The sequence below is a fragment of the Aquarana catesbeiana genome, linkage group LG03 (assembly GCF_042186555.1).
Source record: "Aquarana catesbeiana isolate 2022-GZ linkage group LG03, ASM4218655v1, whole genome shotgun sequence".
NCBI classification, from domain to species: Eukaryota; Metazoa; Chordata; class Amphibia; order Anura; family Ranidae; genus Aquarana; species Aquarana catesbeiana.
This window is the reverse complement of record NC_133326.1, coordinates 122311897-122334394: the sequence shown is the minus strand read 5'-3', so window position 1 is coordinate 122334394 and position 22498 is coordinate 122311897. Positions and strand designations below refer to the sequence as shown.

The 22498-nt window shown below is 42.4% G+C and overlaps 1 protein-coding gene across 1 annotated transcript in view; it reads left to right on the top strand.

The window, feature by feature from the left end:
• Nucleotides 1–22498, top strand: part of VPS13C (vacuolar protein sorting 13 homolog C) — a 548274-nt gene that overhangs the window by 32017 nt on the left and 493759 nt on the right. Inside the window, exons 6-8 of the mRNA XM_073619118.1 lie at nucleotides 2556–2651; nucleotides 17633–17734; nucleotides 17856–17915. Of these exons, the coding sequence (XP_073475219.1) occupies nucleotides 2556–2651; nucleotides 17633–17734; nucleotides 17856–17915 (258 nt within the window). The remainder of the gene's footprint in view (nucleotides 1–2555; nucleotides 2652–17632; nucleotides 17735–17855; nucleotides 17916–22498) is intronic.

Here is a 22498-nt window from a genome sequence, read left to right as displayed (position 1 = left end):
TGCTCGTCTGCCCCAACGCTGTAACCCCCCCCTGCTCGTCTGCCCCAACGCTGGTAACCCCCCCTGCTCGTCTGCCCCAACGCTGTAACCTCCCCCTGCTCGTCTGCCCCAACGCTGTAACCCCCCCCTGCTCGTCTGCCCCAACGCTGTAACCCCCCCCCTGCTCGTCTGCCCCAACGCTGTAACCCCCCCCTGCTCGTCTGCCCCAACGCTGTAACCCCCCCCTGCTCGTCTGCCCCAACGCTGTAACCCCCCCCCTGCTCGTCTGCCCCAACGCTGTAACCCCCCCCTGCTCGTCTGCCCCAACGCTGTAACCCCCCCCCTGCTCGTCTGCCCCAACGCTGTAACCCCCCCCTGCTCGTCTGCCCCAACGCTGTAACCCCCCCCTGCTCGTCTGCCCCAACGCTGTAACCCCCCCCTGCTCGTCTGCCCCAACGCTGTAACCCCCCCCCTGCTCGTCTGCCCCAACGCTGTAACCCCCCCCCCGCTCGTCTGCCCCAACGCTGTAACCCCCCCCCCTCTCGTCTGCCCCAACGCTGTAACCCCCCCCCTGCTCGTCTGCCCCAACGCTGTAACCCCCCCCTGCTCGTCTGCCCCAACGCTGTAACCCCCCCCTGCTCGTCTGCCCCAACGCTGTAACCCCCCCCTGCTCGTCTGCCCCAACGCTGTAACCCCCCCCTGCTCGTCTGCCCCAACGCTGTAAGCTCGTCTGCCCCAACGCTGTAAGCTCGTCTGCCCCAACGCTGTAAGCTCGTCTGCCCCAACGCTGTAACCTCGTCTGCCCCAACGCTGTAACCTCGTCTGCCCCAACGCTGTAACCTCGTCTGCCCCAACGCTGTAACCTCGTCTGCCCCCAACGCTGTAACCTCGTCTGCCCCAACGCTGTAACCTCGTCTGCCCCAACGCTGTAACCTCGTCTGCCCCAACGCTGTAACCTCGTCTGCCCCAACGCTGTAACCTCGTCTGCCCCAACGCTGTAACCTCGTCTGCCCCAACGCTGTAACCTCGCCTGCCCCAACGCTGTAACCCCCCCTGCTCGTCTGCCCCAACGCTGAACCCCCCCTGCTCGCCTGCCCCAACGCTGAACCCCTCCTGCTCGCCTGCCCCAACGCTGAACCCCTCCTGCTCGCCTGCCCCCCCAACGCTGAACCCCTCCTGCTCGCCTGCCCCCCCAACGCTGAACCCCTCCTGCTCGCCTGCCCCCCCCAACGCTGAACCCCTCCTGCTCGCCTGCCCCCCCAACGCTAAACCCCTCCTGCTCGCCTGAACCCCGCCTGCTCGCCTGCCCCCCCCCCAACGCTGAACCCCGCCTGCTCGCCTGCCCCCCCCAACGCTGAACCCCGCCTGCTCGCCTGCCCCCCCCAACGCTGAACCCCGCCTGCTCGCCTGCCCCCCCAACGCTGAACCCCGCCTGCCCCCCCAACGCTGAACCCCTCCTTCCCGTCTTCCCCAACACTGAACCCCTCTTTTCATCTATGATATGCGTGATATGCAGAGTGGTGAAAGGAAGCAGAGACACATCTACCTGTCCTGGCACACTCATCCTGCTGATCTACTGTACCTCTCGCGTCCAGCCCACATGTTTGTATATGATGTATGTGATGTCACATACAAGCATCTGGAATGGAATGCGCAATGATGAGCTCAGGCCAGGGCCCATTTTCTGAAAGCACTGGGCCTGTGTGCAGGATCATAAGTTAAGTTGGGCCCCCGCAGCTGAGAAAAAAGTGCAGCGATCTGCACCACGGAAAAGTTGGGTGTGATTTTTATTGCGCTGAATACTGGCTGTGACTTAAAGGGACACATAGAGCAGGGGATCAGTAGTAAGTGATGCAAAGGTTCAGGAATAATTTCAACCAAAGTTCCCAGAAGCTCAACAGTAATTCCACAAACTGTCACCTGATTGTGGTTTTCTCAATCACAGTAAAATCCCTTCTTTTTGAGATTGGTAATGGCAACCAAGCGAGTTATCTTCCTCCAGATGGACGGGGCTAGCAGGACTGTGATTGGCTTTAGTTGTCCCCCCCCCAGCAGAACTGCATCCAATCTGTTCCCCATCACAACAGCTGATGATCCCAGCTAGAGGCGAAGTTAGAGAACCAAACAATGTTTCCCATCTTTTACAATGTGTGGGGCACCATGCCCCCCCTCAGTGCAGGTACAGTGTGGGGAATTCTGAAATTGGAATGCATTAGTGTCTCACTAACACTTCCCTGCGCTGCTCTGCTAATGGGGAGGGAGTCGAGTGCTGGCAAAAGAGGCTTTGCATGCCGCTTGTGGCACACTTGCCTACCCCTGATTTAAACCCTCGTACCATAGGGGGTTTTAGCCATAATGATTTAAGTAGCACCCATCATCTCCAGTGACACAATACAATGAAACAGGGGAGCAATACAAATACATAAATATCTTTTAATGACAAGTGCTTACAGTTATGTAGAAAAATAGGGCAATAACAAGATACAATAGTATAGCAAGAGTCTTGCTATGCACACTTTCCTCCTTCTTTTCCTATATAGATTGCCTGATAATGTATATTTGTTTTATTTTAACAGAGAAACTCACACTGAAAATCCCATGGAAGAATTTATATGGTGATGCAGTGGTTGCGAAGCTTGAGGGTTTATATCTCTTGGTGGTACCCGGAGCTAGTGAGTATCCTTTTGAAGACTCAGATTCAAGCTATAAGATTAAGGGGGAACTTAACTCATTAAAACATGACTTTCCTATTTTGGGCCCCCCCCCCCTACACAAATGGAAAAAAAATAATTATTTCTAAGTTTTACCAGAAAGGAGTGTTGTGATGAAAGTAATCCAGTATTGGGTGACTTGGACCTGGGCTAATAGATGGGGATCAGGGATTAACTAGGGAAAAAACTTTATAATGTATAGTGCAAAAAGAGGACAGAGCATACTATATGATGCTATAGTTCATAGGGTACAGTTGACAGCAGTTCTGATGTAATGTGGTAAACCTTGGGTATCCCCTAGTGTGGGTCATCAAACATCAAGACAAAGTGGGGGGTGTGTATGTTGAAAAGGAGGGGCACAATTAGGTAACATATATGAATATGGTTATTGACACAATAAACATGAAGTTTGCAGTTTCTGTGGGTTGTACAGATGTTCAGTGGCTAAGGGTGCTCAGTAAAATGTCTAATACAAAGTTAAAACAGAACTTTACCCATAACGACGTGATTAAAAAATGGTCTTCAGCAAGTAGCATACATTCCACATTAATAATTATGATACCAAAATTAGTGTGTGCTGTAAATTTTCCTCTAGCATCGGTCCTGTTTGTTCTTGCCAGAGGCTACAATTTTGCTGAAGCCCAGAGCCCCTGAATAGAAGTAAATTATTAAATGGAACTAAACACATCAATTTATCGGTTTCAAAAAAGTTACATTCCTGGAATACTGCCAATGGTCAGTTAACCCTGATTTGAGCTAAAATAAAGGGAAAATTAATGTACGTTTCCATCCAGTTTAGTCGCGTTTGACATCTGTTGACATACATTTTGATGTCCATTGACATGCATGCATAGCATTTTGGTGTGAATTGGAAACTGTTTTTCATATGTCCTTCCATTGGTCTGCGTTTTACAGTTGTGCTAAAATACAGATCAATTCACTGGTGTGAGATGGCGCTAACTGTCACATTTTGCTTGTGTCCTACCATCAAATAACGGGTGTCATAACTGATCAATTGTACAACACCATGGCAGTTGCAGATCAAACAGAAGCAGCTTCCTTGGCTGTAAAGGATAGAGTTTAATTCCGCTTTAAGCCTGTCAGCAGATTGACCCCTACAGATTCAGCAGTGCCTAAAAATAGAGAGCAACTGTGCATGTGCAGAGTAGGGTTAGACAGTGTATTACTGGATTTTATACAGTATAGGCACTATTTTTAGTGTTTTACATACCTATACCTGCAAAAGTGGCCAGCCTGAAGTGATATAGCAGGATTTCATTTTCCGATTAACCACTTCCAGCCCAAGGACGTCATATGACGTCTTTGACTTTCAGTGGGAATATCTGAATGATGCCTGCAGCTACAGGCATCATTCAGATATCCTTATTTTCAGCCGGCGATTCTGTGTACCATAAAAACCATCATAGCAGCAGTTCCGCCGCTTGATCGTTCTTACAGGCGACGGGAAGGGACAACCCCCGCCGCCATCCGGTGTTTCTCCGGGCTCTCCTGTGCCATCGGGGACCCGGAGAAAGAATCGGCCACCGCCGGATGACGACCATAGAGATTTCCGTTGATCAGATGGTCACCAGTCATCTTTATGACCATCGGAGGCCCGGAAGGGATGTTATGACATCACGTCCGGGCCGCGGATATAAACAAAGCCGTGATCGCGGCTGATAAGCATGAGATTGTGTGTGTGTGTTTTGTTTTTTTTTTTTTTTTTTTTTTTCTCCTGCTTTCCAGCCTGGAGGAGAGATGTGGGGTCTTTTTGACCCCGCATATCTGTCATGAACGATTCCTATTACAAGGGATGTTTACATTCCTTGTAATAGTAATAAAAGTGATCAAAAAAAAAAAAAAAGTATAAGAAAGAATAAAAAATAAAGTGAAATAAAAAAAAATAAAAAAAAAATAATAATTTAAAACGCCCCTGTCCCCGGTAGCTCACGCTCAGAAGCGAACGCACACGTAAGTCCCACCCACGTATGTAAACGCTGTTCAAACCACACATGTGAGGTATCGCCACGTGCGTTAGAGCGCGATCAACAATTCTAGCACTAGACCTCCTCTGTAACTCTAAACATGTATGTAGTCTGTAAAAAAAATTTAAAGCGTCGCCTATGGAGATTTTTAAGTACTGAAGTTTGGCTTCATTCCATGAGTGTGTTTTAAAGCGTGACATGTTGGGTATCTATTTACTTGACATAACATCTTTCACATTATACAAAAAAATTGGGCTAACTTTGTTGCGCAAATACCGTGCGAGATAAAAAGTTGCAACAACCGCTATTTTATTCCCTAGGGTGGCTTCTCTCTCTCTGTATCTCTCTCTCTCTGTATCTCTCTCTCTCTGTATCTCTCTCTCTCTCTGTATCTCTCTCTCTCTCTGTATCTCTCTCTCTCTCTGTATCTCTCTCTCTCTCTGTATCTCTCTCTCTCTGTATCTCTTTCTCTCTGTATCTCTCTCTCTCTCTGTATCTCTCTCTCATTTTTTTTGCTAGAAAATTACTCAGAACCCCCCCAAATATGTGTTTGGGGGTTCTGAGTAATTTTCTAGCAAAAAAATGATGATATTTACAGAGGAGTGCCAGAATAGGCCCAGTATGGAAGTACCGTATTTATCGGCGTATAACACGCACATTCATTTTAAGAGGGAAGTTTCAGGAAAAAGACAAAAATAAGGGCCAGTGCCCATCTGCAGCCTCATCAATGCAGCCTCACGATTGCCTTCAATGCAGCAGCCTCACCATTGCCATCAGTGCAGCCTGACTGACGTCCACCTGCAGCCTAGAGGGGACAGGGAGGGGGCAGGACGAGCGCTGACAGATTACATACAAAGAGAATCTCCTGTGATAGACAGAACAGTTGTCCAATGGCGGCCCAGGAGACAGGACTTCCTATTACAGAGGCTGCCAAGTAAACAGGAGATTCTTGCTGTATGTAATCTGACAGCGCTTGTCCGGCCCCCCTCCCTGTCCCCTTCGAGGCAGCTAAAATTAAAGTATTGGCGTATAACACACACACGCTATTTGCACCCGATTTTCATGGTAAAAAAGTGAGTGTTATACGCCAATAAATACAGTAGTTAAACTTCCTACATAGTAATGAGTTAATTTTACAGTGGTTAGACACTGATAACAAATGCACAGTACTGGAGTTACAGCTCCGGGGTATGCTGTGCTGTGTAGTGTATGCCTCCTCCTCTGTATGACTTCATGTAGGTTTACTGATTTAACAGTTAGTTGACTTCAGTGGGGGTTGAGGAAGTGACTTAAAGGGGTTGTAAAGGCAGAAGGTTTTTATCTTAATGTATTTTATGCATTAAGGTAAAAAGCCTTCTGTGTTCAGCAGCCCCCCTAACACTTACCTGAAGTGCCTCTCTGTCCAGGTATGTCCACGAGTGTCTCAACCATCCGAGATTCACCCTCCCTGATTTGACTGAGAGACAGCAGCGGCGCCATTGGCTGCCGCTGCTGTCAATAAAAGTTAGTTAGCCAATCAGGAGAGAGAGGGGTCGGGTTGGGGCTCCATGTCTGAATGGACACAGGAGCTGTGACTCAGCTAAGGTGCCCCCATAGCAAACTGCTTGGGGGCACTGAACAGGATGGAGGGGCCAGGATCACAGAAGAGGGACCCGAGAAGAGGAAGATTCAGGCTGCTCTGTGCAAATCCACTGCAACAGAGCAGGTAAGTATAAAATGTTTGTTATTTTTAGAGGAAAAAAAACAAGACATTACAATCACTTCTGTTTCACCATGAATACTCAGGAATACCTAAGTAAGACACTTATGAGTTCAGATGCCATTCTTTATCTACAAATACAAATAACAATTTTGCAACAGAGAAGCTGAACCTGTTTGTTTACATTGTCGGTGTTATATTCACGCAGAGCCTAGAGTGCATTCCAGCAGGTAGCCAAATAATGACAGATTTCATGGTGTTCTCCACACATGGATGGATTCCCTTTAAAGCACACTTCTACCCAGAGCTTAACTTTGGAGTAAGTGAGGTTAGTGTGGTTAGTACATACATCTTGCCTGCTGGTGGGATTAATGTCCTGTCCTGTGCTTGTTCCAAAAACTTTAGTCTGTTATCCTATGGTCGTTCAATTTTTCTGCTCCACAAAAATCTGTTGAAATATCTGACGTCTAGCCAAATGCTTAATCGCTGTTGGATCACAGAAGTTTTACCTTAGCCATGGCTTCACAAGACTCCTCAGTGTATAACCAATATTGTCGTGGTTTAGTAAATGTTTGTTGTCTCTGTTATTTACCTGGAAAGAGAGGACAGGCCTTCACAGCAATCCAATAAACTGGCCAACAGGAGTGCAGTTGACATTCCATGTCCCCCCCACTTTTTTGTTTTCCTTATTTCCTACCAGCAGTTTATGCAGATTCTGCCCATGTCTCTGAGGGAAATGTTCAAAGAAAATGTATCAAAGGAAATCTGGCCTTAAATAGTTTTAAAAACTTTTTTTTTTTATTTAGCTGTATAATTCTTGTTACTACCAGAACTTACCACCAAAGAATGACCCAAAATAAATTCTCCTGCTCCTATCGAGTGCAGCGTTACCACATATGTGTATGTTATTTGTTGTTTTTACCTGTAGTACAGCCCAGAAACAATCGTGCACTTTTTTTTTTGTCTTGCTTAAAACACACTGACACTATTACTAATTAAAAAAAACAAAATCCTGCCCAAAATACACTGACCTTGTTCTTTGACCCTGATCCAAACACTAGCCCTGGCACTAGCCTAGGTCAAACCTTGATTTAGGTATTTTTTTCTTTATTTTTTTATTTTATATATATATATTTATTTTTACGCAGTTTTTTTTTTTTTTCTCTCTCTGAAAGGAGAGAAATCGATACAATGTTCCTTTCCTCTCCATTCACAGAGAAGGAAACCACAGGGGGGAGCTTCACAGTGGCTGATCACTGTGGTAGCTAATCAGAAGCTATCACAGCAATCATGATACCCGGAATCATGTGTTCTGGGTTCTGTTAGTATGGGACCCGAGGCTCATGGCGAGATCCCAGTCTATGTGCTGGGAGCAAGCTGTGCGGCGGGCTCCCAGCACAAGGACAGATACACAAATATGTGGCCCCACAGCAAAAAGTGCAGTGAGGCCGCATATATGTGTTATGTCGCCGTCAAGAGGTTAAACAACCCCAATTGTTGTACATGAACAAGAAAATGTAAATTTTGGATTAGGCCGTAAACATTCACTGACAATTGTCATCAAAAACATTTTAAGCTAAGAGGGGAAATGTGACGACAATGGATCCAAAACAATATCCTCAATGTAGTCTTCTTTCTCCTTGGCCAAGTGTACTGTGCTGCCCACTTTCTGCTTTAGGCCCTGTGTCAGCGAGCTTTAGTTTGCTTTTATATGACTTTTGCATTCCCATTCAAGTCTAGCAAGGAATGCAAAATTTAGCTTGAAGCAGGTCAAATGCATTTCAGTAGGTGGTGAACTGCAGATCAAAATCGCCTATCAGTGACTTTGATGTCCTCAGAAGCGTCTCAAACTGATGTCCAACTGAACTTTCCACATAAGCCCAAAGCTTATTGATACAGGCCCTTAATAATAATAATACTTTGAACTGGGGAGGAAGGGGCGCAGAAATGTCACAATCCCCGCCTTGTCTAATCTGAGAACGCCCTGTATTCATTAAAGGCATTCTGTCTGTGACTACTACGATGATTCTCCACTTCCATGGGGGTCCCACAGGCATGGTATATGTGTACTTATATTGGTGCAGTCTGGACCAAGCTATAACCATGCAATAAAAACCCCATAGCTGTAATTCATCTTAACTGGAGTTTAACTTTAAGGAATAGCCTCAAGGAGTACATTAAATCCTTCTTTTTTTTTTTTTTTTTTTTTTTTTTTAACTTTGAGCATTTTAAAATTTTAGCACCCTGTAGCAGCCTTTAGTTGCTTGTGACTTATGACTCATATCTTGTGACACGCCTAAGCATTTGGCAAAGAATCTGAAATAAAACAGAAAATTGACTGGGGGATCAAATGACCAATTATGGCTCTACAGAAACCATAAAAAGTTTATTTTAAGTACCGTATTTGCTAATTACATTATTAGGGTCTCTAGACTGTTGAGGAATCCTCAATTACATGCGCTCTATTTATATAGGTAGACTAGTATAACCCACTCCTGCTTGTCTTTTTCTTTCCTTTGTTACTCAGTTATAATAGTGATGGGAATAATCCTTTTAAACCTCAGCTCCTCTCCTTACAGTCAGTTGACAGAGTAGCATTTAAAGAGTAAGTTCTTCACCTTTTGTACACTCCCCCCCCCCCCCCCACCCCCCCCCCCCCCCCCCCTAAATTCCAGCTCACCTATGCGCCAATATAGCATTCATGTACTTTTTTTTTTTTTTTTTTTGCAAAAATATCAAAGCTTTCTATTAAATCTACAGTCACTTACTTTTCTTGTCCTAATCCATGTTTCCAAACGTTTTCATTTGTAATGTCTTTCTTCCTGGTCAGACTTCATCATGTCAAGTCATGACGTAGGAAGGAGTTGACCACCTCATTGGCACACACCCTGCATCACCCACCCATTCCCAGGTGCATTTTTTTAAATGAAATCCAATCAGTGATCGCCCTTCTCGCTAAATACACAACCAGATTGCATAGTGTATGGCCACTAATGGAAACACCTGGAAACATAGATTGGGCAAGAAAAGTGACTGTAGATTTAATGGAAAGCTTTGATATTTTTGCAAAAAAAGTACATGAATCCTATATTGGTGCACAGGGGAGCTGGAATTTAGGAATAAAAAAAAAAGTGTACAAAAGTTAACTTACCCTTTAAGAATAAATATGCACAAAAATTAAACTGCTAATTTTGAGGGAGTGCTTCAGAAGGCTATATAATGGCATACAAAATACTATTAATGTATTAGGTAGGTAAATGATTACCAGAGTGACAACTTTAATAACCTAAGGAAGAAAAAGATCTTAAAGTACACTTAAACCTGCATACGCTTCTTGTCAAGCGTATGAAGCTATTACAAGTTTGTTGAAAGGTCCTTAGTTCTCCAAAAGCCAGTGTTTTATTTTTTTTTATTTATCCTTTTTTAAGGTAACACTTGCAAAAAAAAAAAGCAGCGCCATTCTATTTTTTATCTATATATTTAGTTCCAGCTAAAAAAAAAAAAAAAAAAAAGCATGTGTTTTTAGCACCTTTTGTAAAGCATTGCATTAAAATTCAGTGCAATGCATTTGTCATGCATTTTCCTCCTGCAGACATGTGGAGAATATGGACACTTGATTTTAAAAACACACAAATGGAAACCTATATTGTGTTTTCATTGCATTTTCAATGCATTGCCATATGACTATAATTTTAACGTGTTTTGCCAAAACGCACAAAAGATGCGGCATGCAAGTTATTTCAAACGTTTAAGGCACTGTCCTCTAATGCATCTCCGTGATGTGAACAGTATCGTAGATTATAACAAAAGTTTTCATATGCTTTTAGCGCACTGTTATCCTGCATTGTAGCGCACAAAAAATGCGCTGGTGTGAATGGACCCTTAGTTGTTAATGATATTATCCTTTGCCAGCAGAGATTTTTAGGCTTTCATGAACTAAGAAATCCTACTAGCTTTACACATTATAATGCTCAAGTAAATGGAAGACAAAAGCATACTGCACTCCGCTTACTTTCCAGTAAAGCACATTTAATGCTGGCTGAATTTGATTTCCTGAAAATGGAATTTGATGTATATATTTTATGTGAGGCAATAATATTTGCATACCCTAACTAAAATGTACATTTACAGCTCGGTACTGAAATCTCTTAACTGATGGATGTAGCTTCACAATGACCCAGGCAAAAATGTTTTAATCATTTATTTTTAAATGCTCATCTTTGCAAGTATCCAAGCCATTATGCGGTAAGTAAGGTATAGTAAGGCTCAACTCCAGTCCGACATCAAAGAAACAAATGGATGCTACTCTGTATTCATTAATATTAATTGTGTGCAAATACCTTTTATTTGACCTGGTGTAAGCTGCTTGCAGATCTCTGTAAAGCAGCACTCTGAATGAGAGAGGGACTCCTGTGATCACTAATAAAGTGTGCTGCATTCACATGTGCTGAATGAACAGAGAGATGAGCTCATCAGTGTGCTGCTGCTCTTTCACTCACTCTGTATTCAACAGGTTGAGGGGTAGTTCTCTTTCTGACTTTGCTGTTTGATGGGGCTGTGGAGAACTCAGAACTTGATCGTCAAATAAAATCAATTATTTTGGCAAATAAAACTATTCCCTTATATGAATTTAATCTGCATATTTAGATGTTTACCCACAATACAGTTTCAAGATGGCTTTTTTTTAAACGGAAAATCTTAAGCCGACTATAGATGGATCGAATCTTGGATGGCTCAACAGGGATTGGCCAAGATTCGGTCCATCCGTGGGCAGGCTGGTTGTACTCTAGTCGAACCATCGATCGACATGGGTTCAAACCTGCCTTTCAGATTTTTTTATATGCGATTACTGCTGATGGCTATAGCCACTAGTAGCAATCATTGTGTTCTGAACGGCAGTACACTAGAGCCTGCAGGAGTGATTCCTTCATCAACACTGTTGGTAGGGGAATCAAGCGATTTTCTTTTCTTCCACCAGTTGTGGAAGGAAAGAAAATCAGATTATCTATGGCTTGCCTTAAACTTTAAGGTACATGCAAAAAGGCATGAAAGTGATATTTACGTGTAAATTTTTTTTTTTTACTTACACCTGAATTAGTTATTTTTGGCAGGAGTTCTGCTTTATCGTGTGAATTATTATGTAATTATACAATTTATAGGCTGCGCTGCTAGTACCAAAGCATGATCATATTAGTTGAAAACACCATGATTATGGATGAACACAAGTGAATTGTTTCATAACAAAAAATATGCACATAAATCACATGCAAAAAGTAATAAGTGAAAAATTCAGTGAACAAAACGATAAAAATAAGTCCATATAGTCATAGATAGAAATAAACTGGAAATCTTGTGGGTGTAGAAAATGATTGGATAGAGGGAGAAAGACACCCTTCCTTCAAGTGATATAAAGGTTATCTCCGTAGGGAGCGTGATGTTAAAAAGAAGTTCCTCCACCTCAAGTAAGGTAAGCCCCTTACCAGATCCAAAGATCTCCTGTCAGAGAGATCATGCACACATGTGGCTGTGTCCCCCAGCCACTGGGTCTCTGTCAGTGCGTAGATCAAAAGCCACCTCTCCAGGGAATCAGCTTAAAAGGTGATTTATCCGCTCACAGACCATAGATAAATGGAAAAGAAATACTCCATAGCGTAATACAGTTAAAATCCACTTTAATAGGTAAAAGAAAAGCACTTACAATTTGTGCAGTATGAGAACGCTTCTAAAAACAATGTAGCGCCGGCCGGCTTCAGCTGCTGCCCGTTCCTTCCGGGTTCAGCGTGGTATGGTGGTGACGTCAGCACGCCGCTCCTCCCTACGCCGTTTCGACAAATCTGTCGTCTTCCTGGGGTACGGGCGGCATGCTGACATACCACCTATATGGGAACTCAAAGCAGAGGAACGCCCCCTTCTGTGATCAGGGCGTCCGAGGCCGCTGCCGCCATCTTTGTATAGGGCAAGCGGAACCTGTATGTTATTAATTCACTAAGATATACACCGTCACAACAGGGACAAAAAAAGGGTTATAACAGGGCAAAAGGGACTATACGTTCTATTGTTGCCAACAGCGTATAGGCCACACAAAACTGAATGTCAGAAAAATGCTGAAATTCAGGTCGGAAAATACCGCATCTGATATTAATAAACGAAAATTAGTGAAAACAAAATTACAAAATATATTTATATAAAAAAGAGATGGTGTGAAAAACCATCATGTTAGCATGTAAAAATGCCCTGGTGGCCTGATATTACCATTGATTGGGGCTGAAAGTAGGTAGATTCACCACTAGGGACCCTAGTGAGCCAATGACATTAATGCGGCATTAAGTCAGGGAAAATAGAAATTTAACCCTTAGGCTCCAAGATTATCTTGTATAGAGTAACCCTTTGTGTACTAATAAAAATTATAAAAATAAAATTAAAAGGTCACACCATCAGTGTGTACCTGTACATAATGATCCATCTATATAACAATGGAGCATAGAATCCAAAGAGAAAATTGATTATAGAGTGCCCTATGGAAACCTAAATACAAAATGAACATAGAGAATGATGTTCTATAAAAAACACAACTCTCTATGCTCAAAAATTCGTTAATGAAAGTAAATGGACAGAAAGAATTAATAAACAGAAAAAAAAAAGGGAAGAGTGTTCTATGGAGAGTTTTTCTTTTCCCATACCTCATTAGCCCACCTCCGGACACCATGATCTCAGATGAAGGTCACAACCATAAACAATCAACCATTATCAATGAAGGCGTTCACATCGGTATCTATATTTAAACCATAAGGGGTGTAACACCGGACACGATGGATCCAAGTCATTTCCATTCTGGACAGTTCTCTGACTAAGGATCCACCTCTCCAGTGAGCATTGTATCTATCTATCCCCAAGATTAAATTATTAGCAGGATTCCTATTGTGATGTAAAGCATAGTGTTTTGATACCAAATGGTATTGATATCCATTCTTGATATTAGTAATATGTTCTCCTAAGCGGACCTGCATGGGGCGTTTAGTACGGCCTATATATTGCAGCCCACAAGGGCATTGCAGTAGATACACCACCCCTTTTAGTGCTACATGTGACAAAAGGTTCAATCTTATGAACCCTAGAGGTACTGGAGGATACAAAGGATTCTGTTTTTCTCTGTTTGCTTCTGTTGAATGAGCATATCTGACACCTTCGACATTGGTGGTAACCGGATAAATTCTGGAAGAAGGATACCTTTTGAGTGGGTGGGTCCACAACATTAGGGGCAATTCTGTCCCGCAACGAAGGGACCCCCCTAAATACAATCTGTGGTTTAATAGGCAAGATTGTCTTAATAATCCTGTCATTTTCTAGAAGGTGCCAGTGTTTTCGCAAGATCCTCGTGATCTGGTAATATTGAGTGGAAAAGCCCGTAATGAACGGTAATGACGGGCCCCCCAAATTGACCTTGGGGGCCTCATTCAATAGTGAGGCTCTGTCAAGGGCTTCAACTTGTTGCTTGGTTTTAACTAGAAATTCTTTATCGTATCCTTTTTCCTCTAATCTTTTGGATATGATATCAGCCTGTATCCTGTAGTCTCTAATGTCAGTGCAATTACGCCTCATTCTAGTAAATTGGCTCTTCGGAATGGATTTAAGCCACGGATCATGATGGCAGCTCCCAATAGGGATAAAGGAGTTCCGATCCGTTTTCTTAAAAAAGGAAATGGTTGTAAACATATCACCCTCCTTAGAGATGGTGAGATCGAGGAAATTAATCCTCTCGTAGCTGCTCTCATGGACAAACCTTATCCCCCTATTATTGTCATTAATTGTGGAGAAGAAGTCCTCAAGCTGAGAGGTGGACCCTTCCCATAGGAGGAGGACGTCATCTATATACCTGGCCCAAAACTTAAGATGGGGATTTCGGTCTTTATAGATGACGTCCTCCTCCCACTTGGCCATAAATAGGTTGGCCAAACTGGGGGCATACTTTGCCCCCATGGCCACGCCACGTTGTTGGCGATAAAACTGATGACTAAACCAAAAATAATTATGGCCAGCTGCGTATTCAAGCAATTCCAAAATATATGTCTGTTGTTGTTCCTGTAGGGTAGAGAACCTCTTAAGGTAGTATTCCACGGCTGCCACTCCTAAATGATGAGGGATGATGGTGTATAAGGATGTGACATCCGCAGTCACTAACAATGTCCGATCATTAGGCCTCTGTTCCGATAATAAATTGATTATATGTCGAGTGTCCTTCACATACGAGGGCATGGTGTGCACCAATGGTTGGAAGAAATGATCTATATACTTGCCCACCCGGGACGTGATGGAATCAATCCCACTAACAATGGGACGTCCCGGGGGGCAAGTCAGACTTTTGTGAATCTTAGGTAGGCAATACAGAATGGGAATTCTCGGGGCTTTAGGAATGAGGAAAAGTTTTTCTTTTTCATTTAAAATGCCCAATCTGAAACCTTTATCGACTAAAGGAGTTAATGCCTTTTTATAGTCACGGGTTGGGTCACCTGGTAATCGGACATACGTGTCATGATCACTTAGAATGTTCTGTATTTCCAGGAGGTAAGCATCTCTATCTAAAATAACGATGCCCCCACCCTTATCTGCCGGGCGGATCACTATGTTTTTTTTATTACAGAGTGAATCCAGCCCTTCCTCAAGGGTCTTGTCCATACGTGGGTTCGGATTTTTTATAAGTTCCAAATCCCGTATAAGGACATCCCTAAATACCCTCGGCAGCGGCCTCGGACGCCCTGATCACAGAAGGGGGCGTTCTTCTGCTTTGAGTTCCCATATAGGTGGTATGTCAGCATGCCGCCCGTACCCCAGGAAGATGACAGATTTGTCGAAACGGCGTAGGGAGGAGCGGCGTGCTGACGTCACCACCATACCACGCTGAACCCGGAAGGAACGGGCAGCAGCTGAAGCCGGCCGGCGCTACATTGTTTTTAGAAGCGTTCTCGTACTGCACAAATTGTAAGTGCTTTTCTTTTACCTATCAAAGTGGATTTTAACTGTATTACGCTATGGAGTATTTCTTTTCCATTTATCTATGGTCTGTGAGCGGATAAATCACCTTTTAAGCTGATTCCCTGGAGAGGTGGCTTTTGATCTACGCACTGACAGAGACCCAGTGGCTGGGGGACACAGCCACATGTGTGCATGATCTCTCTGACAGGAGATCTTTGGATCTGGTAAGGGGCTTACCTTACTTGAGGTGGAGGAACTTCTTTTTAACATCACGCTCCCTACGGAGATAACCTTTATATCACTTGAAGGAAGGGTGTCTTTCTCCCTCTATCCAATCATTTTCTACACCCACAAGATTTCCAGTTTATTTCTATCTATGACTATATGGACTTATTTTTATCGTTTTGTTCACTGAATTTTTCACTTATTACTTTTTGCATGTGATTTATGTGCATATTTTTTGTTATGAAACAATTCACTTGTGTTCATCCATAATCATGGTGTTTTCAACTAATATGATCATGCTTTGGTACTAGCAGCGCAGCCTATAAATTGTATAATTACATAATAATTCACACGATAAAGCAGAACTCCTGCCAAAAATAACTAATTCAGGTGTAAGTAAAAAAAAAAAATTTACACGTAAATATCACTTTCATGCCTTTTTGCATGTACCTTAAAGTTTAAGGCAAGCCATAGATAATCTGATTTTCTTTCCTTCCACAACTGGTGGAAGAAAAGAAAATCGCTTGATTCCCCTACCAACAGTGTTGATGAAGGAATCACTCCTGCAGGCTCTAGTGTACTGCCGTTCAGAACACAATGATTGCTACTAGTGGCTATAGCCATCAGCAGTAATCGCATATAAAAAAATCTGAAAGGCAGGTTTGAACCCATGTCGATCGATGGTTCGACTAGAGTACAACCAGCCTGCCCACGGATGGACCGAATCTTGGCCAATCCCTGTTGAGCCATCCAAGATTCGATCCATCTATAGTCGGCTTAAGATTTTCCGTTTAAAAAAAAGCCATCTTGAAACTGTATTGTGGGTAAACATCTAAATATGCAGATTAAATTCATATAAGGGAATAGTTTTATTTGCCAAAATAATTGATTTTATTTGACGATCAAGTTCTGAGTTCTCCACAGCCCCATCAAACAGCAAAGTCAGAAAGAGAACTACCCCTCAACCTGTTGAATACAGAGTGAGTGAAAGAGCAGCAGCACACTGATGAGCTCATCTCTCTGTTCATTCAGCACATGTGAATGCAGCACACTTTATTAGTGATCACAGGAGTCCCTCTCTCATTCAGAGTGCTGCTTTACAGAGATCTGCAAGCAGCTTACACCAGGTCAAATAAAAGGTATTTGCACACAATTAATATTAATTCACTTGTGTTCATCCATAATCATGGTGTTTTCAACTAATATGATCATGCTTTGGTACTAGCAGCGCAGCCTATAAATTGTATAGTTAATTAGGTGGAGGTTGTTTCACATCTAAGGTTGCAGCAGCATTTTACATTTCAATTTTTGTTTGCGATATTTGTTTTTTATCTAACACATGTGGGGATCATTTCCACTTATGGGATAGCGCAGTATTTTTTACGATATTACAATTATTATGTAATCCCCTGAATATTAGGGTGTTCACTGGGGGAGGGAAGGTTGGCACTCTTAGCCTTTAAGGATCTACTGCCTTTGTTAGGCCGGCCATACAGGGTTCGAATCTCAGTCGGTTCAGCAGGAACAAGCTGAGGTTCCAACCGTTAATAGGCAGGCTGAATGTACCAAGTTGATCGATTAACTTGGGTACAAGCAGCCTGCCGGATTCTCTTGCTGCTATAGCTGCTAGCGATAATCATTGTCTTCTCCCAGTGAGGATGGCTTCCCCTTCAGGGAGAAGACAATTGCTGATTCCCTTAGTAGCACTGTGTTGATGAGGGAATCGTGCAAATTTATTTCCTTCAATCTGTTGGCAGACAGGTTGTATTGTTCTACTGCAACAGAGAAAGCTGAGGTCAGGCTGTTTGACAGGGATTCGGCTATCGGAAAGGTGGCTGAACAAAATGACCAAACATTTGGCAGAGGAAACAGTACACATATATGGTTTTTTAAAGTTTATTTAGCGGTTCGCCTGGAGTTCACCTTTAAATTTAAATTGAAACATACATTATCTAACATGTCAGATGGTGCAATGATGTATTATTGATATTGCACTTTATTTAATCTGTAATTGCACTTTATATTTAAGCATATTTGGACATTTACTGTTTCTTTTATCTCAGGCATGAAATATGATGCAGAAAAGGAAGAGCGAAATCTACAAGAGGCAAAACAACGTGAGCTACAAAGGATTGAAGAAGCTCTACAGAAAGCTGCTGAAAAAGGTAGACCTTTTTATTGCTCCAATGCATATAACTCAATGGCTGAATCCTGGAATATCATCACTGACTAGAGTCAAAAATAAACTGATCTCTTGTTCAATTTTTGTTTAACGCTGGCCACCAGATGAGGGTTTTCTTGGAGACTGCTACAACTTACAGGGCTTTGTGTATAGTAATAAGTCTGGTGCGTATAGATTACTCTATCATAACATACATAATATGCTTTTCATGCCATCTTTAACTCATTGGGTATGAAGGCAAATTTATTTTTGTAATGTTTCCATTCTTGCTTTCTCATATCGCTCTTTATCTCTGTCTTTCACTCTCCCACAATAATATAGCAGCTAATATGTAGGGAAGTCATTGCTCACCTCATTCACATTTTTTACTGGTTTAGTCCTGCTCAGCTATGACATAGTTGAGCAGAACAGAAGTAGTCCCACACAGGGACTAAGAAATTTACAGTGCCATTACATATGGATGTCATTTTAATACTAATGAAGCTCCACCCTGTATCATGCCTGTTTTGCATATAGACTTTTAAAAACATATAAGGTTGTGAAAGATTTTTGATGTCACAGCAATAATCTGACATTTTTAGTTAGAGTTGTGCTCATTATACCTAAATTTGTTAGATTTGTCCTTACTATGACGCCAGACCAAATTGAAAGAGCTTATTCAAGCGCTAACATAACCGTCCCAGTGACACCAGCATTGTTGTTTGCAGGCTTGCTTTCAAGAGCTGAAGCCATTTTCTTCTAGATTCTAACTGGGCTGAACATAGGTATTGTATGCAGCTTTGTTAACTTGTCCTTAAAGTGGATGTAAACCCAGTGTCATTCTTTCTAAACTACTGCCATAGGGGTTATCTATAAGGATATATTTACCTGTCAAATCTCTCCCCTCTGTCTGTTATGAGACCCGAAAAACTGCATATTCATGCATGGGTGGGTCTTTTGTCTGGAGCTCGGTGGGTGGAGTCGTGATGTCAGTAGACTCCCCGCCCACCTCTACACTCCCCTTGTCAATATGCATTTTCTCCTGTGTATTTCTTACACTGAACTTCTGCTATGATCTCTAACATCCAGTGAAAAGACAGGAAAGTAACCACATGACTTCAGCATGCCAAATCATGCTGAGGTGTGGAACAGCCAATCCTTGCAGAGCTGCTGAAGAAAGGAGTGGGGGAGGGAATTAAAAAATGATGTATGTCTTAGGCTAGTGCACGAGATACGTAAATCACCTGTCACTCACAGCAAGGGGGAGGATTTGACAAAGTTTTTCTTAGTTTTTCAAGATTTATCTCGCTGAACAATAAAAGAGGATTGCTCAGAGCTGGATTAACTCTTTGTGGCAAGACTGTGCTCAAATAATAGGAAATCTTATACTCTACAGTATGACATAAAAAATAAAAAAAAATAAAAAAAATTTGGGGTTTACATCCACTTTAATGTTTTGCCTTGGGAGTGGTTAAAGGTATAACAGCATACAGGACTGAAGTAGATTTTAAAGGATAATTTTACTTTTAAACCTGAAAAAATGCTCCTTTTTTACTGTTTCTGTGGTTGCTGAGCAACTTTGCCAGTATATTCCCTTGCTTTTCTTGCACTGTGCTTTTAAAACCTGCTATTACATTTCCAGGCCAATGTTATCATCCTACACATCTTGCTTTTCTGCAATCTACACTGTAGCTGGTGACCAGGACTGAGCACAACAAGGGGACAATTAGTTGCTACACATATCTGTTTGTCTTTAGTGCTAGCAGTCATGGACTGGTGGCTTCTAAACCTCTCTGAACTAATGTAATCACTGAAGAAACAGACTGCTAACTACTGAAAGAAATGGCACCCTGCATAAGTTTTACTAAAGTACACACGATCCGCAAATCTGAAAAAGAAAAACCCCACTTTCGGAGCGATCGTCCGATAATTTGATTGTCAGTATACAGCTTTCAAGAGCCGATCATGACAGTTCATGCAAAATTATTCAAAGTGATGGGCACAAACATTTTTCTTGTATCATGGCCGAACGTACGACTTTCGTTAAATCAGTATCGTATTCATCCGAAAAAAAAGACCAGGACTACGCATGCTCAGAAATTACTTCTGAAGTTGTATTCTGTTGTATGAGGTTTTTCGTAACTTTAGTAACCTCTTCGTTTTTGATATGCAAAAAAAAAAAAGTCGATTATTCATCTGATATTCTCATCGTGTGTTCCAATTCTCACCCCTCTGTCATGTTACTTGACTCAGCCAGTTGTGGAAAGTAGAATGCACATTGAGAGAAAAATATGAATGCAGTCTTCCTGGAGACGTGCTCTTTATACTATAGCTTAACTAACGCAAGACTGCTTGCTTCCAGCAGTTTGTGAACCTGTTTTTCCCCCCTAAAGCGAGAGAAGCAGAGATAGGCTGAAGAAAGAGAAAAGCACACATAAGTATGAAGCATAGCAAGCAAAGTATAGAAAGATGGAGAAAAGGGGAAGAAGTCACAGATTGTGTAGGCAAACACCGGAGTCAACGCCTTGCAGTTTATGGTGCACAGAAAGATAGTAGGATTTTTTTTTTTTTGTATACATGTGGACATTCTGTCACAATCTATCACCAGCTGAAATACGTGGTGGCTGGACACTGTTTCAAGTGGTACTTGTATTTAGATCATATGTGTTCGGGGTGGGGGGGGAAATGCTCTGAAAATAGGAATTCTGCATTAGGAGCATAGGTCCCTAAACACATTTGGCCTTGAATGTGAGTAACGCTCGATAAAGTGTCCAGCTGCAGCATTTTTCAGCCTGTCAGAGGTTTTGACAGGCTGCTGGCAATGTGGCTGGATGCTGGACCTGTTCCTTCTGGGTGGCTGGAAATGCCAGGATTTGATGCTGAGGGGCAAGACTGCCCACCTGCATGTAGCCTTCGTAAGGAATGGAGCATAATTAAGGCAATTTTTGGAGGTAATGGTACACACAACTCTTGTATTCACAAATATCCACATAACTCCAGAATGTGCTTTTCCACGAGAGGAGAAAGTTGCAGCATTTCATTCTCCATAAGAGTGAAGTATTAAGCTGGCCATACAGTCGTCAGTTTTTTTGGCTGATCAAAAGAACCTGAACAGATTTCCCCATCCACACATTTTAGGTGGACGAGGGAACCCTCCCTGCTGCTCTATTGTATTCTGACAGCAAAACACATGCCATGGATGCGGCGTGTGAACAGCCCTGTTAAGCTGTTAGGCTGTAATTGTAGGATTTAGGTTGGTGGCCAAACCAGTTCTCAGCCACCTGTTATTGGCCCGACTGCCTCTGTGAAAGAGTCCAGAGAGAAGAATTTATCAAAACTGGACCAACAAGAATCTGGGACAGCTGTGCATGTCAACCAATCAGCTTCTAGCTTTAATTTTCAAAGCTTAAGGCCCCCTTCTTACCTGTGTGTTTTTATGTGCAGTGTGTTAAAAGTAGTTCTGCATGCTGCATCTTTGAAATGCTTTAATCAAAACGCATGTTCTATAGAATTCAGTGGTAACGCACATAAAACGCATTGCACCAAAAACATGAAGCAAGAAGTGAACCGGCCCTAACTGAACATAAAGCTGAAGATAGAAGCTGATTGGGCGCACTGCACAGCTCTTCCAGTTTTAATAACCCCCCCCCAGGGAGTCTGTTATGTGCCATATAGGCTACAGTAATATTGTGTAAGGTTGTATAAAGCAAAGCAAATGTATTCTGTGGACTGTGCTACATCCATATATCTTGTTTTATACAGTAGATATATGCATGCTGTCTGTCACACAGCAGGCATAGTATAATTGATATATGGCAGTTAATGCCTGGGTGTCACTTATAGCATACTCTTTATATGACTTTCTATATTGTCATACACTGAAGTACAGTATGTCTACTATAAGATAGACGGTGTATAACTTTGGTACATATAAAATATACTGTTTTTCTGCTGCTGTTCCTCTTATGCAAAGCATTTGGCTCATGCCATCACTTTGCTTGCAATCCTTCCATCAGTGGCAATAGATTTTAATAATTTCCTTATAGTTACATTTACATTTTCATGACTCTGCCCTCATTTCCTTTATAACATTGTCACTGTGGTTTTTTTTTTTTTGGTTTGTTTGTTTTTTTTTATGTTCCTGTTGGCAAAACATTTAGTTCACAGTTGTCTCTTTCCTTCTCTAATGCAACAATAGGACGCTGAAAAATACCCCTGTTCATGGTGTAATGTGTCCTAGATCTGTGTTTAGGCAGTGTCGTTTGAGCATAGAAAAGGGTTCTAAGTAGTGTAGGTGGGTGCTAAAGTCATATGGGATTCCTTTGTCACTTGGTTGAATGGCCATACACATTAAATAGAGTTTGAAAGTAAAATAAGTATAGTGGCAGGTAATTATCTGCTGCCAAGTAATCATGCACACAAACATGTTTATTACCAAAAGAGTCCTAAGTGGCTCTTATTGCACCCTAGGAAACAATAGAGGGCAAACTGAACACTTCTTACTGGCTCCATAGAACTTCCTCTTATGGCAGGCCAAAGATGATTACGTTTTCTTAAAATGACTTAAATCCCCCATCAACACAGTCAGTGTTAATGGGGGAATCCCTCCCACAGAGCTATTGTGCTTTCCTGGCACGAGATTCGAACCATCTGTGGCCGGTTTTAGGATTTCCCCTCTCTGCTGTAGTTGCCCTTTTCAAATTAATATTGGTATTGACTTACACTTTTATATATTAGAGGATTGGTGTCTAATACTTGCCTTGAATCA